Here is a 14,924-nt window from a genome sequence, read left to right as displayed (position 1 = left end):
CATTCATAGTTCATCTTTCATATAAAATCTAAATCCTTGTTTCCTTGGGTTTGACAGTGTTCCTCAAAGCCCCTTTAATAGGCATTTCCAAAAGATCTAGGAAACTTCATGCTTAAATACAAACCCCTCAAGCCTGCTGAGATACCCTAGAGTTCTTCAATTATGAATCAGACGGCACAGCAAATGCTCCCCTATAATAACTATAAGGTAAGGGTAAATGAATTAATGAGTTAAAAGTACAAACATACTCCAGCCCATTGTGCTTCTAGCTTAGTTCAGGAATGCCTACATCCCGCACATGTTATCCTAAATACCACATGAGGTAGATATTGTTATCTCTGTTTTTATGGACTAATTAGACAAGGTGTAGAGGTGAAGAGAGCTTAAACTAACTTAATTAAGATCACCATTTGGAGGTACTGAATTCAAACATAATCCTATCTGATTTCCAAGCCAGTGTTCCCCCCAGCTTAGAGGAGAAAGAGAAGACAGGGTGAGAGTGTGGAGGTAGCATCCTGGCATGCACAGAGGAAAGAAGTTATGACTCTTACAAGAACATATTCAATATGAACTTACTTTACATTGCATAGATACTCATAAAATGTACTTTTCACATGGACTTTGGAATTTCAAATTAAACTTCTTCCCCCAAACATGGTGTCCCTTGGAGATTTTCATTTCTCTTTCTCTATGCCTTTCTTACATGCAATATTGTTTGTGGCTGTGATGGATCATTATGTGATGACCTCCAATGACTCACACCTGCATGCATCCATGCCCCTCTGTATGTGACACTGTCACATCCTCCATCAAGAGACTGAATTTATCCCTCTGCCTGCTTGAATGTGGGCTGGTGTTGTGACTTGGTCTGACCAATAAAAATGGTAGAAGAACCTTGTACATGTACTAAAACCTCAGACTTATGAGGCCTTGGCAGCATCTGCCTCTGCCCTCTTGGAGAATGCTTCTGAGACTGCCATGCAATGAAAAAGCCCAGGTTGAAACTACATTTGGAGGGAATGGTTCAGCCAAACCTGCTTTCTCAGCTGAGCTCAGTCTGCAGCTGATTTACCAGCCGAATGCCTTTTCGAAAAATAATACATCATTATTTTAATACTCTAAGTTTTATGGTAGATCTTACAAAGCAATAGATTAATGCAACAAAGTGGTACTGGAAGTACAAAGTAATAGATAGATCCAACAGAAATTGGCAGTGAAAGGACAAGGCAGTAGATAAATGTAACAGAAATTAGTGAGAGCACTGGTAGAGGAAGCTAGAAAAGCAGGGAAGAAATTGCTACTGGAGACCAGAGAACAGAGGTGGATCAATGAACTGTTGTCTGGCGTAACTTGAAAGGTAGAAAATGTACCTAATGAACATGTTGATCTCACGAAAGTAATTTCCATGTAGAATACAGAAAGTAACAATTAGCTTCTTTAAACTGTGTTTAATGGGAGGTGGCATTTTCTACTACTGCCATAAAAAATTACCAAGAACAACATAAATTTATTATTTTATAGTTCTGTCAAAAATCCAGAAAGAGTAGAAATTAAAAGCAGATCAGTGAAATAGTATTTAGTAAGAGTTTATTGTGCACAAAAGAACAGCTTGCAAACTGGGAGTCTTAAATCCAACATTGAGATGAAGCTCAGAGGGATGGTGCCACAGGATGGCTTATAAAGTGAAAATGAGGAAGTTGTTTAATCTTCAAAATGATTGGTTATTACCATGGGGGTTTCTAGATGGCAGGGGATTGGTTTAAAATGATTACCATATACCATTTTAAGAACATAACAAGTGTCTTTTATGATTATCAGAGGCATTGACAAGAAAAACCCTAAGATAAATTTTGCTTGTGTTCATGAAATAAGCTAGATTTATTTTGCTTAAATTATTTTGTCTTATCGTGGGATTTTCAAGCCTGGTCTCCATTTATTTTAACACTTCTGTAGGTCAGAGGTCCAAAACAGCGCTCACAGGGCCAGAACCAAGGTGTCAGCTGGGCTGTGTTCCTGCCTACAGGCTCTAGAGGAAGATCTATTTCCTTGCTTACTGTCGTTCATAGAATCCAGTTCTTTGTGGTCATATGGCTGAAATCCCCACTGCCTGGCTGCTGTCACCTGAGCATCATCTTTAGCTCATACTCTTTGGTCCCCTTCCTCCATCTTCAAAGCTAGCAATGGTAGGTTGAGTCCATCTCACACTTTGAATTTCTCCTCCTTCTTCTGTGGCTATTGCTAGCTATAGCCAGGAAGGTTCTCACCTTTTAAAGGAGATAACCTCCCCATGCACTCTTTAATCACATCTCCTAAATCCCTTTTCCTATAAGGTAAAATATTCACAGGTTTCAGGGATTAGAGTTTGGACATGTTTTGGGGGACATTATTTTGCCTACCTCGGAGATGAACTAAAGAAGGAACTGTCCATTTACAACAGAATTTAGAGGACATACAGAAGACTGAGGACAATCTTTCAGCCAGTAAAAGATTTTCAATGTAGGAAGTAGTCTTAGGATGAAATTCAAATCAAGGGTATGGCTGTAAAACCCTTTGTTAAGACCTATGAAAGATTTAAGGCAGTGACTTGCAGACTTCCATGGATAAACAAAGGTGCTTCTAAGAATATGAAGGGCCTGAAATGTGGCCCAACATAGATAACTATCTCAAAATGAATTATGTCTATGGTTTTTGGAGACAGAGATAAGCCCCAATCAGATTTACAAAAAGGCCATGAAGTCTTTAAGGGAGTTGTATCAACTTTGATTAAAAGGAAACAGAGACAGTTCAAACATAAAAAAGGCCTCTGGGCCACCAGCTGTCTTTGGGCAGGAGGCAGACTGAGAAAGCTACTTAGCTGCAGACAGGAGCCATATCCTGTGGAAAAGAAAGGACTCAGTGGCAGGGCAAAGAGCTAAGGAGAGCAATAGAGGAGGAAACCCAGTAACACCAGGAGCAGAACTATGGATGGATAATAAAAATGTAAACATTGTTTGAATAGAGTGCAATAGGTAATGGGATAGGACATTATGATGATAGGATTTTGTTGATTCTTCTTAACAGTTTAACTCAGAAGCATTCAGGATGCATTTGTAAAAACACCACTGTTCATTTTGTAAACTGTTTACTTTTGCAGGGAGTGCTACACCTTGACCTCTCCCTTTCCAGGTTCCTGGAGACATATAAATACGCTTGGATTACATCATATGGGAATCCTTATATTGTATTATATCTTGATATTACTGGCCCAAAAAAGATGCTGTATAATAGAAAACATTATTCTTTGATTTTTCCCTTGGGATTCCCAGCTGTTGCCTAAATGGATTTTTTGGAAGAAAGAGTATCTTCAGAGAGCAAAATGAAGACCCTTCTTAATGTAATATGAGAGGTAGTTTCAAATGTCTTAAGTCTGTTTTCCTCATGCCCCTTTAAATCTCAGCTGGGACTACCAGCCTCGTTTTTGTTTGTTTTTAACTATGCCATCTCACGCAATTTTGAGGACCAAGCCCATGCTCTATTCTCTTTTTGGACCCAGTAAGCATGCAAAAAACGTTTGTGAGATGAGTCAAAGAACTATTGCAGAAAAATTATAGTTTGAGACCATGACTATTTTCCCATTGCCTTTTTATATGGGCATGTCCAAAACTTTGAGTTTTAGCCACTTTAGCAAACCACCACCAAAAAATAAAATAAACACAGAAAGCAAGATGAGAACTATGCCTAGATATTTTCTTAACTCCCTTTTACATTTCAAAGATTACTTTAAAACATTAGCTCAAGAAAATAGCTTTATAATTGTCTTACATTATTAATACATTACTTGTATGTGTCAGGGACAATATAGTATAAAAACAAAACTAAAATGGCAACGTATTTCGTAAAATGAAACTTGCAAAAGTCAACACACTATGCATCATTTCAATAAGGAACTGTTACTAGAGTGCCAAACAGGTATTAAAAAATCAGCAAAGGAAAGCAGGGAATAGCACCACTCGTGCAAAAATCTACTTCCTCTTAAACAACAGAAGTTGAAAAGTGATTTCCTAACAAAAGAAGCAGCCCTTAAGAAGGAATTGATCTAGTAATAAGCTTTCTTCATGCAATTGCTGCAAAGTTTGATAACAAAGAATCCCTCCTCCTCCCTCCAGGATCTACTAAACTTGAGTTCTGTGTTTGCTGGAGTTTTCCTTAATCAAGTCACAGGCTTTTTCTCTAACCCCCTGCTCTTTATCCTTCTCCTTTGCTAAGGAAATGTAAAGTACAAAGAGAAAAAGAGTTGTAACCCCTTCCTCCGGCTCATCACCTCCCGCATCTTGGTCACTTTGCATATTCCCTTCCCTTCCCAGTCGTTCCCAGTCAGCCCTACTATGCTCCCGGACTCTGCCCAGGCCCCGCCTCCCCCTCTCCCGGGCCCTTTCTCTCCCCTCCGCTCTCCCAGACACGCTTCCCGACGCGCTTTCCTGCCCCCGCCTCTGGGTCCCGCACCTTCCCCTCCCCCCGCCTCCTGCCTTGTGACACAGCCCGGGCCCTCCCAGGCGGCAGCCGCGGCTTCAGCACTAGCCACCAGCTCCACGGAGCGCGGCCCGCGGCTCAGCCCTCGCCAGCCCCGCCGCTGCTGCAGTCATGGCTGCTGATGGGGTGGACGAACGCTCGCCTCTGCTGTCAGCATCCCCCTCGGGAAGCGTCACCCCCACGGCCCCACCGTACTTACAAGAAAGCAGCCCTAGAGGTAAGGCCAGCAGAGACCTTTCTACTTTGTAAGGAAAAGCCTAGAATGCTATAGACCAGGTAGCTCTAGCTCCTGGGCGGAGGCGAGCCTCTCTCCTGGGCAGCGAGAGGGATGCCTGCCGTGCCCTCCGTAGACGAGCTGGCCTGCGGGAGAGCTCGCCGCAGGGCTTCTGGTGGGTGGATTGGGTGGGGGTGTTTCACCCCTTCTGCCCACTGGTGTGAGGTGTGTGTGTGTGTGTGTGTGTGTGTGTACTTCATCCCCTCTTACCCAGGGGTGCAGGATGTGACCTGAATTTCCCTGACTGGGCTTTGCTGTTTTAGACCCCAAGTGCGGCTGTGAAGTGGTGCAAATCTTTCAGTCATTCACAAATTCTCTCTGGTTGCTGAGAAACCAGGAATACTGCTCACCTTGGCATCTGCCCTTGAAAGGGCTTAACATGAAAGACAGGCATCTCTTACCGTTCACCCAGCACTGTTCTGTTAAATCAGGAAATTGCCTTACCAAAAAGAATAGAGTTAATCAATATTCCTAATGTGTCTGAAATTCCTGCCCTTTCTTATTAATCCTACTTGTAAGGAGTATGTGTTAGCTTTAGTGGTGAATGAGAAGGAAAAGAAAGGAAGATGGAATATTTTTGATGCATATCTGGGTGAAATTAAAATTAACTTCTAAAAGTAACCCAAGTTAATAGTGCATGTGTTTCTATTTATTTCTCTTCTTGATATGGAATCAAAAAAGATTTTATGGCAATGGGGTCTGAAGAAAGAAGTGAGGGGATCTATTTACCAAACTCTTCAATTCGTTCAAAGCTCTATCTTTGTTCTAAGCCTTTTAGTTGATTCCATAACTGAGATAAAGTGGAGTCAGGAGTTATAGCAAATGGAAGGCACAACTTTAAAAACCACTTAGAATAATGAAACTATTGGTCAAATACGGCACTTGCAAATGTAGCTTAAGTGCATCTCTCTCTTTTTTTTTTTTGGCTGCGTGTGAAAAATGTTTAAAAACCCAACAAGGCAAACATTAACGTCTTTCAAAATATGGGTGGATCATGTTTCTTGTAACACAACTTCTTCTAAGTTCTGGAATTTAAGTGTGGAATTGGAGCAGCAGTAGAGCAGGTTAAACTTGTCTAGTATGTAAAATTTCCATTTAACACATTGTAACTTGAAAAGCAACAATCCAGATCTAAATGCACACTTAGAAGCAGGACAAAGAAAAAAAGACGTTTAGTTGTGAATAATTCAGTGTGATTGATGAATTGTTAAATAAGGTGCAAAATGGAACAGAGACTAAACCCCCAGAAAACCTGTAAGTCATGTTTATTGGTCAGCATTACACTTGTGTAAGAGGCTACCAGGAGGAGGTATTTCTCTTAATGGCAACGTGATACTAATATTTTACTGTTAACTAACTTGTACAATCTAGACTAGGTTAAAAACTTATTACTGAATATTTCAACTACATCAAGTCAACCTTTTAAGACAAACTATTTGATAATTTATTAAGATACTAAGTTTGGATTTAAGCAACTGTCCCCAACAGATTTTCATGCCCTCTATTTTCCATGTTTATTTTCCTACTTTTAGTAAATAGTGGCTAATTATTCCACTGTGCACACTCATATTCAAAATAAGCATACTCATGGACCTGCTCATAGACTTCCTTGTCATTTGCTGTACATTTGTTTAGTCTGATAAGGCTCCTCAAACTATGCAACAAAGCACGCATTCCAGTTCAGCCACTGAGAAAATGAAATTTCATCCCAGAAAGCTTTTAATAACCAAAGAAATTCAAAGTGTTAAAAAAAAACAAAATTCAACTGAGTAAATTTTAAAGATCATATTGGCTTTATTCAACGATCCATGAACCTGGCAGCATCCTATCCAGCTGTTTACTAGAAAGGAGCTCCAAGGAGCTGTACAAAATGAAAGACTTTTCTAGGTAGAAGGGAGCAGGATGAAGAAGTTACACTAGCACAGTGTGGATTGGTGATGACAAGGTCACTTTACTTTAGGGGATAGCAGGGGCTTATCAGCATTACCTCACGAGTGCTGATCAGGTAGCTCCTGATGTACTGACTTAAGATTCCATTTCTGGGAGAGGCCCAAGTGAAATTAAGGTAAAGCTCCCTTTTGTGATGTGGGGCTTAGCATAAGTGACTCCATTTTGGGCCGATTGTCTTGTTTTTAACAATTGAGTTAGCAAAAAGCCCCTTCTGCTTTATGGTAGAATAATGTTTTTTTCTTAACTAGTAAATAAGACAGGTTAGGTAATTAGAAACACTGATTTCATATGGCATAATACCTAGGAAGCAAGAAGCATAAATCAGTAATAAAGGCATTTTAGAAGCATTTTTGACAGAATATCTTTTCTTAATAACATAACTATTTTTATGTAATTATATATTTGTCATTATATATCATATATAATTTCGTAATAAATAATAAATAAGCATTTTCACAAATATTTTGATTTGAGTAATGCACAAGATCTGATTCTAAAAGACCAGCACTGTTTTCTCATTTAGCAATGCACTGGGGGGGCACAATGTGCCAGAGACTGCTGTAGGTGAACCAGACTGACCAAACCCTTCCCTTCTGGGAGCAACACGTTGTAGTTGTAGGGAGAAAGAATGAGTAAACACATGGCTGAATTCAGATTGTAAGAACATTGTCACTGTACCAGATGTTTTCAGTAGTTGGCAACAGTTAGAATTGAAACTTGGGATTTAGAGGACCAGAAATAGAAAGTACTTTTTGATAATGAACTTTGGTTATAATGTCATTTATAATGGCACAGACTTTTTTTTTTTAAAGAATAGTTAAGGGCCATAAAAGTAGTTAAGTAGCAAATATTCTCTCCATTCCAACCATGGGCTATTTGTGTTACCTTCTAAGAATAGGAATGTTAGTTCCCCACCAAGATGAAATATCCCTTTTCAAGTTGAAAGTTGTTGGAGTGTTTATTTATAGACAGATTATTGATAATGTACCTGGGAGCAGTTAGTATTGTGCATCTGGTTTTAGCACAATGAGAATCATGTGCAGTCTGTGTAACAATCCACCTGGGTTTCTAAGTTTCTTACTATCACTACCAGGTTCGTGCATAGAGTAGGAAATCATCTCTCCTGTGATTGCAGTGCCTTATTTGGCACACTTGTCCATTTTTGTTAAAGCAGAGAAATTAAAATCAGACAGTTTTAGGCTTATTTAAAAGGAGATTGGAAGAAATCTCATAAAACTTACACAATTTGGCTACATTTAATTGATTTCTTTATACATCTGCTAATTTTATAAGTAGGATATGGCAAAAGAATATGACCTTTAAATTTATGAGAACTTACTCTGTGAAGAATGATTTATATTTAGGTTTTCTATTTAGTGAACATGAGACTACCTATTTCACTGTAATTCTAAGGGAAAAAAAGTACATTGTTAGTTTCATTTGCTTAGTTTATTTCTGTCATTCATTCAGCAAATAAATACTTGAGTACTAGTCAAGCTCTGTGGTAAGAGGGAAAAACCAGACATAGTTCCTCTTCCAGTCTAGTGGAATATTGAAACATAAATTGAATAATTACTCAAACAAGTGCAAAGTGCAGTGGGATGAAGACAATACTAGAAATGTATCTGATGCCATACAAGTATATAAAAAAAATTTAACTAGGTAGGGAAATCAGAGAAGGCTTTCCTGAGACTTGATTAAGGTCTGAAAGTTGACCAGGAGTTAATTGGCAAAGGGGGATTGGAAGAACATTCTAGGCAAAGAAAACAGTGCAGAAGCCTTTAAGCAAGATAGAGTATGGCTAAGTACAAGAAACTGAAAGAAGGCCAACATGGCTAAAGTGGAAACAGTAATAGGGAATGTGCTACAAAGTGGGATTGGAGAGGTGGGTGTGGTTGATATTCCCCAAAGAGCCTCTTCCCCCTTCTAAGAACTATGCTTTTTGATACTCAGGTCCTTGGGTAGTTCCTATCCTTGAATCTGGGCTGACCCTGTGATTCAGTTTGGCCTATAGAATAAGCAAGAAAACTGACTGGCTGGATGACTTTGGGGACTAGGTCGCAGCTTTTGCCTTGGTCTCTATAGTGTGCTTTGAGGAAAGTAACTTGTCATACAAAAATTTGAAAACCCTGAACTTTGAGGAACTCCAAACTTGCCATGTGGAGAGGTTAAATGGAGAGAGGGATGTCTGACCAGCCCTGGGACATGTGAGTGAAGAAGGCATATTGGATGCACAGCCCAGTTGACTGGGCTTCAGATGACTCCACTCCATGCCAAATTCTCACTGCACCAGGGTAATAGATTCTAGGTGATGACCATCCAGCTGAGGCTAAACTTCTCATAGAATCATGAAAGCTAATATTCAATCATTGTTTTAAGCTATTAAGTGTTTGGGTGATTTGTTCTGTAGCAACAGATGACCAGAACAGTAAGTATTAATCAGGCCATGCAGGGTACTGTGGGTCATGTTGAGGAATTTTGCCTTCAGCAAAGGGATGATCTGGTTAGATCTTTAGTATTGTTATAATGATTTAAATCACAATTTTAGGTTAGATACTAAATTAGAGGGGGTTTAGAGTGGATGAGGATAGATGACTTGAGTGGTTACTGTAATGACTCAGGCAAATCTGATAAATTGATGATAGCTTGGGCTCTGGTGGTGGTAGAGGTGGAGAGATGAGATAATGCTAAGGAAGTAAATTGAAGAGGGTTTGATGATGAATTGGATGTGGGAGGACAAGAGAGGTGTGGCAAGGGTATCTCCTAGAATTCTGGCTTCCACAACTTCGTAGTGTGATTACCTTCCCTGAGACGGAGAACACTGGAAGAGGGCCAAGTTTTGGGAACACAGACCATGAACTTATTTGCATATTGGCGATGGCAGAATACATGGGTGCTGATTCAGAGCTTCCCAAGGCCCACCAGTGTACCATGGGATGTGCTAACATAGAGTACACATGTGTTAAGATACTATCCTCAGTCCTTGGAGCACCAGGTGCTGCCAACCCAGTGGCCTCCAACACTGAGTAGCTATGCAATTGTTGTCAATTTCCCTTTGTACCAAAATGTGCAAAAGTTTGGGAAGCTTTACATGAGACTACTTAGAAAAAATAAAGTAAGAAAAGGAGAGAGAGCCTAGGACAAAACTCTGAAACACTCCCATATTCAGTCATGTGTTAGGAGAAAATGAGCCTAGAAAAACACTGATAAGTAGGTTCCAGTGAGGTAGGAGGAAAACTAGGGGACAGTAATATCACAGGATCAGAGGAAGAGAAAACTTTAAGAAGGGAGTGGTCAACCATGACAAAAGCTGCAAGAAAGAGCAACTAGATTAAGGACAGAAAAAGTCTTTGGGCTTAGTGCCGTGGAGTCATTAGTGACTTAGTGAGATTGTTATACATGTTTATGTTCAAATCCTTTTTAAAGCATTGAAGAATTATTCATTTCCATTTAATGTAATAGTCTAATATGCATTTATTTTAATTGTGAAATTTCCTCGAAGCAACTTAACTTGAATGAAGAGGCTAATATTTCTTTATTCTAAATCACAGTTAAATTTCCTATGAAATATAATTGTGCTTTAGAAGGCATTGTCATTTCCTTTTTACCTTTGTTTCACCTTTTAAAAAATGTGTAAATTTGAATTGCGTAAGGAAATGTTTTCAGTGACTAGAAAATAAATTGACTCCTGGTTTGAGAGATAAGTTGACATATAACTCTTGTATTTCTTATTCATAAATAAGATTTATGATTCCTCTGTCTAGAGAAATCTAAAGTTAGAAACGGTGCCTTAGTTTAAAGTGGGGCAAAATCTTATTTCATTTAGAACTATGTTTTACACTAGACTAGAGTTTTACTGAGTGTCTTACTGAGTTCAGGCTGCTGTAACAGAATACAATACACTGGGTGGCTTAGACAGCAAACATTTGTTTCTCACAGTTCTGGAGGCTAGGAGATCCTAGGTCAAGATGCCAGCAGATCAGTATCTGGTTAAAGCTCTTTTCTGGGTTGCAAACTGCCAACTTCTTGCATCCTGACATGGCAGAGAGAGGGCACAGAGCTCTCAGGTCCCTTTCTTAAGAGCACCAGTCTCACTCATAAGGGCTCTATCCTCGTGACCTATTACCTACCCAAAGCCCCACCTGCTAATACCATCACACAGGATTACAAGTTCAACATATGAGGGTGGAACATAAACATTCAATCCATTGCACTGTGTTAGAGTCCTTGAATTAAAAGTCCTTGGGAAGTCTTTTAAATTTCTGAACCTCCTTGCATCCTTACCAAATTTAAGGATTGGCTGGAAGAGATGATGCAGACCCAGAGACCCATACCACATGCAAAACCCACTGTAAGATTAGATTAAATTCTCATTTTATCTTCCAAGTGTTCTGAAACCCATTGGAAGTCAGGTTGTCACAAAGAGCAGAAATAGATGCAGCATATTTGAGAGCAGCTCCCTGAAGCTCTCTGAAGACCCCACGAGGGGTATGCACCAGCTGTGCACCCTGAGCAAGTAGGGTCTTGCTGAAGTTTGATTTTGTGCTATCCTAAAGCTAATGCTCCATTTAAAGTTTTTTTTTTCAAGTTGGTTCTTGAATCAAAATGTGCTTCACTGAGGCCATATTCTTATGAAAGCAAAATAAAGGCCAAACATTGGTGAAGTATATCTGCTTCCAGTTTTCCAGTATTGTGGCAAGCCCATTTCCTATTATAATTATTTTCCATTATTCGTCAGGCATTGGGCTCCATGCTTCTTTTATTCTATTTTATAATGCCCACATTTCTTCATGGCTTTGCCCAGCATCTTTAAAATGGTAATAAAGAGATGTTTCATTCAATCAGTGATCCTTTCAAATATTTGAGTGCCTATTATACTGTTTCAGACGCCTGGGAGCTTACATCCCAAAGAGAGGTACATACAATGAGCATTATAATTTCAGAGAGTGAGGAAAATAAAGCAGGGCATGAGGATAGAGAGTAACTGGCTGCGTGGGGTATGTTTCAAATAGCTTCATCTCAAAGATGACAATTGCTTAGAGGCCTGAAAAATGAGTCAGAATCGGCTGTTGGAAGACTTTGGAGAGGAATGAGCTGGGCAAGTGGAACAGCAGGTATAGAACATGATGTTTACCTTGAGGACAGCAGACTCCATCCTGGTGACTCAGGGGAAATGTGGTAGAGGCTAGAGGACTAGCCGCGGAGACCAGGGGAACTGTGTAGGTCACCATCAGGAGATGGGCTTGTATATCCAGGATAATGCAAAGTTGTGGACGGTTCAGAGGAAATGAGAGCATGAAATGTTTTACTTTTCATCCTGGTTGATGTGTGGGGAATGGGTTATTGGGGGGAAATGAGAAGAGGCTAAGAAGACATGAGACTGATCAGGAGGCTGTTAGAGTGGAATAAGCAAGAGGTGGTGGTCTGAACCAGCACAGAGGTGATAGCAGCAGTGAGATGTGGTTGGATTCAGAACATGGTTTAAGCAAAGAGCAGCAGGAGGACTTAATGATGGATTGAATCAGTGCAAAGAAAGGCAACACAAATCTCCAAAGATGACCTAAGCAACTAGGTAAAAAAAAATGTGCTTTTTTCTAAGATGGACAAACAGAAGGAATGAGGTGTATGTAGGGGAGGGGGAGAAGGGCAGAGGAAATCAATGTTCTGTTTCAAACAGTTGAGTTTGAAGTACCTTTAGTCATCACTCAATTAGAAATGTTGAGTAGGCAGTTGAATGTACAAGTCTGGAGTCTGAGGAGGCATCAGTGCTAGAGTAAATTTCATTCAACAACTACTCATTATAAGTAGGATAACACTTTGCTGTTGGGGGAGATGATGCTATCAACCTCCCATTTATTTCCAAAGACTCTGCAAACTCTTTTCAGGAATGTCAAACTTTTTGGGTAGAGCATTCTGTTAAAATCTTGAAAGATTTGCCAGATGGATACAGATGTTAGCCAGATAGTTATAGAAGTTAGAGGGGAGAGTTAGTGGGATGGATGTTCATTACTATCTTTGTGGGCAGTAAGCAACTATCTGGGAAATAATCCAAATGGAAACCCTAATCCTTCTATTTGGGGAAAAGCATACAACCCTGGATATACTTTTATGCTCAGCTGCTTTGTGTTTCATTTTTGTAAGGATGAAGAGATATTGCATAACTTGGGAATGACATCCCTTTAATAGCTCCTAAAGTTAGAAGTTTTCTGTCCTTTTCAGAAGACTTCTAGGTGCATCAGAGTTTGTGTTGCTTTGGCATTTTTCTAGATTTTTTTCCTTTCTCTAGTTGCTATTGTGAAGTGAATTTATTTCTCTCTAAGAATTTAACAAATATATGTGAAAAAGAAATGGAAAGCATGGTGCCTTCTCAAAGCCTTCAGGTAAGTTTCTCAAGCACTGTATAACTAGACCCCTTTATAATCTCAGCGATGATCTGCCATAGATATGGTTTGGCCTGGGGGACCTGCCACTTGAGTACTTTCTGCCTGTTGCTAGCTGTTGACCTTAGAATAGTTATTTAAATCTCCAGGCTTCAGTTTCCCATCTGAGAAAGAGTGGTATAGTATGTTCTCTTTTGCCTTTATAGTCTATTACACAGTTATTCTTGGTAAGGAATCTGGATACACCTAGGAGAATATACCCAGAACTTTCAAATACAGGTGATCATATGTATTCTTACCTCACTCTTTTGCTTCCAATGGCCCTCTTTCACTCACATTCCTGTTTCTTCCAGTACCCTTTTGAAAATGGAAAGATAATATATTAGACATAAAGGAGTGTTACATGGCTACTTTAAGCACCAGAAACCCAATTAGCATACAATATTTTTTTCTTCTATAGACTGTAATTGTATGTGCCACATGACTGGTTAGGGCATTCTGTTCAAAGCGTTTATTTTTAAAAACAATGGCAAAATATTTCTTCCTCCAATATTTTGTCAACCTGAGACATGTAAGTTTGGTAGATTCATAAAACAATGTACAAGAAGGCCCCTAATTGTTCAACATTTGAATATGTGATTTCTCCAGAATGAGAATCTGGGGGACGGTGTTACAAGATGTAATTTTATAGTTTCAGAGATTAAGTAAAGAGCTACACCATTCAGGGGAAGAGCACTATATAGAGATGATAGTAGATTTAAGGTAAGAAGACTTGCATGGACACCTGAGTTGTTATTAATCTTAGTCCAAAGGATGTTTCCCAAATAAGCATTGATTTCTACAGAGATGTATGGATTCCACCAATTAATACAAAGTTTTCTAAAAAAAACCATTTTCCAAATTCATGGAATTCAGGGACCCTGTTCTGGTTCTCTATATAGAATACTTTGCTATTGTCAACAAAAGTAGTATTTGTATTTGCTACCAGCCCCTATTAAGAATAAAGGTTATTATTGAAACTAGCAGACATGCTTGAATAAAGATGGTCTTTTATGACCTAGTCTCAAAAGTGAAATATGGTGTCACTTCTTCCATGCTCTATTGGTCAAAGCAGTTATAAACCACCTTGACTTAAGGTGAAGGAATATAGACTTCACCTTTCAGTGGAAGGAATGTCAAAGGATTTGCAGCTATGTTGTAAAACACCACAATAAGCCATAAAATATTCACATACTGGAACATTATGCAGCTGGAAAAGAAATGAGGAAACTCTATATACCATATGGAAAGATTGCCAGGATATCCAGTAGAGTGAAAAAGGCAAGGTGAAGAATAATGTATAAGGCATATTCCCTTTTTTGTAAGAAAAGATGGGAGAAAGAAAATATGTATATGTGTATATCACCTGTATGAGACTAAAGAAACACTGGAAGGAGTCACAAAATAATTAATGGAAATCTCTAAAGCAGGGCATGGGGGATGGGCACAGAAGTTGGAGTAACAATTCTGAGCTTACACTCCTTTACAGTAGCCTGAATTTTGAGACATGTAAATAAAAATTAAACATATCATTAAAAATACATTAGGACTTTGGCCACATTATATTATTGGTCTTTGTTGAGTTTATCCTTGACTAGTACCCTGAACACTTTAACAAATGCCATTTTTTAGATATGTCCCCACGTCTCTGTTTCAAGTCCTTGCAGTTGCACCTTATATTTCATTGTGTTTGATTTGGTCCATTACTTCAGCCTCTCAAGGTCTTAGTAGGAAGAATCCTGTTTTGAAATGGGAAATGTATCATTGTATGT

General features: G+C 39.2%; 1 protein-coding gene across 1 annotated transcript in view; it reads left to right on the top strand.

Moving 5' to 3' along the window:
• Nucleotides 1-4,426: 4,426 nt before the first annotated feature.
• Nucleotides 4,427-14,924, top strand: part of PIP4P2 (phosphatidylinositol-4,5-bisphosphate 4-phosphatase 2) — a 57,316-nt gene continuing 46,818 nt past the window's right edge. Inside the window, exon 1 of the mRNA XM_017646007.3 lies at nt 4,427-4,726. Within this exon, the coding sequence (XP_017501496.2) occupies nt 4,621-4,726 (106 nt within the window). The 5' untranslated portion in view covers nt 4,427-4,620. The remainder of the gene's footprint in view (nt 4,727-14,924) is intronic.

Source organism: Manis javanica, chromosome 2 (assembly GCF_040802235.1).
Source record: "Manis javanica isolate MJ-LG chromosome 2, MJ_LKY, whole genome shotgun sequence".
NCBI lineage: Eukaryota > Metazoa > Chordata > Mammalia > Pholidota > Manidae > Manis > Manis javanica.
The sequence above is the reverse complement of the archived record's forward strand: the minus strand, read 5'-3'. Positions and strand labels throughout refer to the sequence as shown.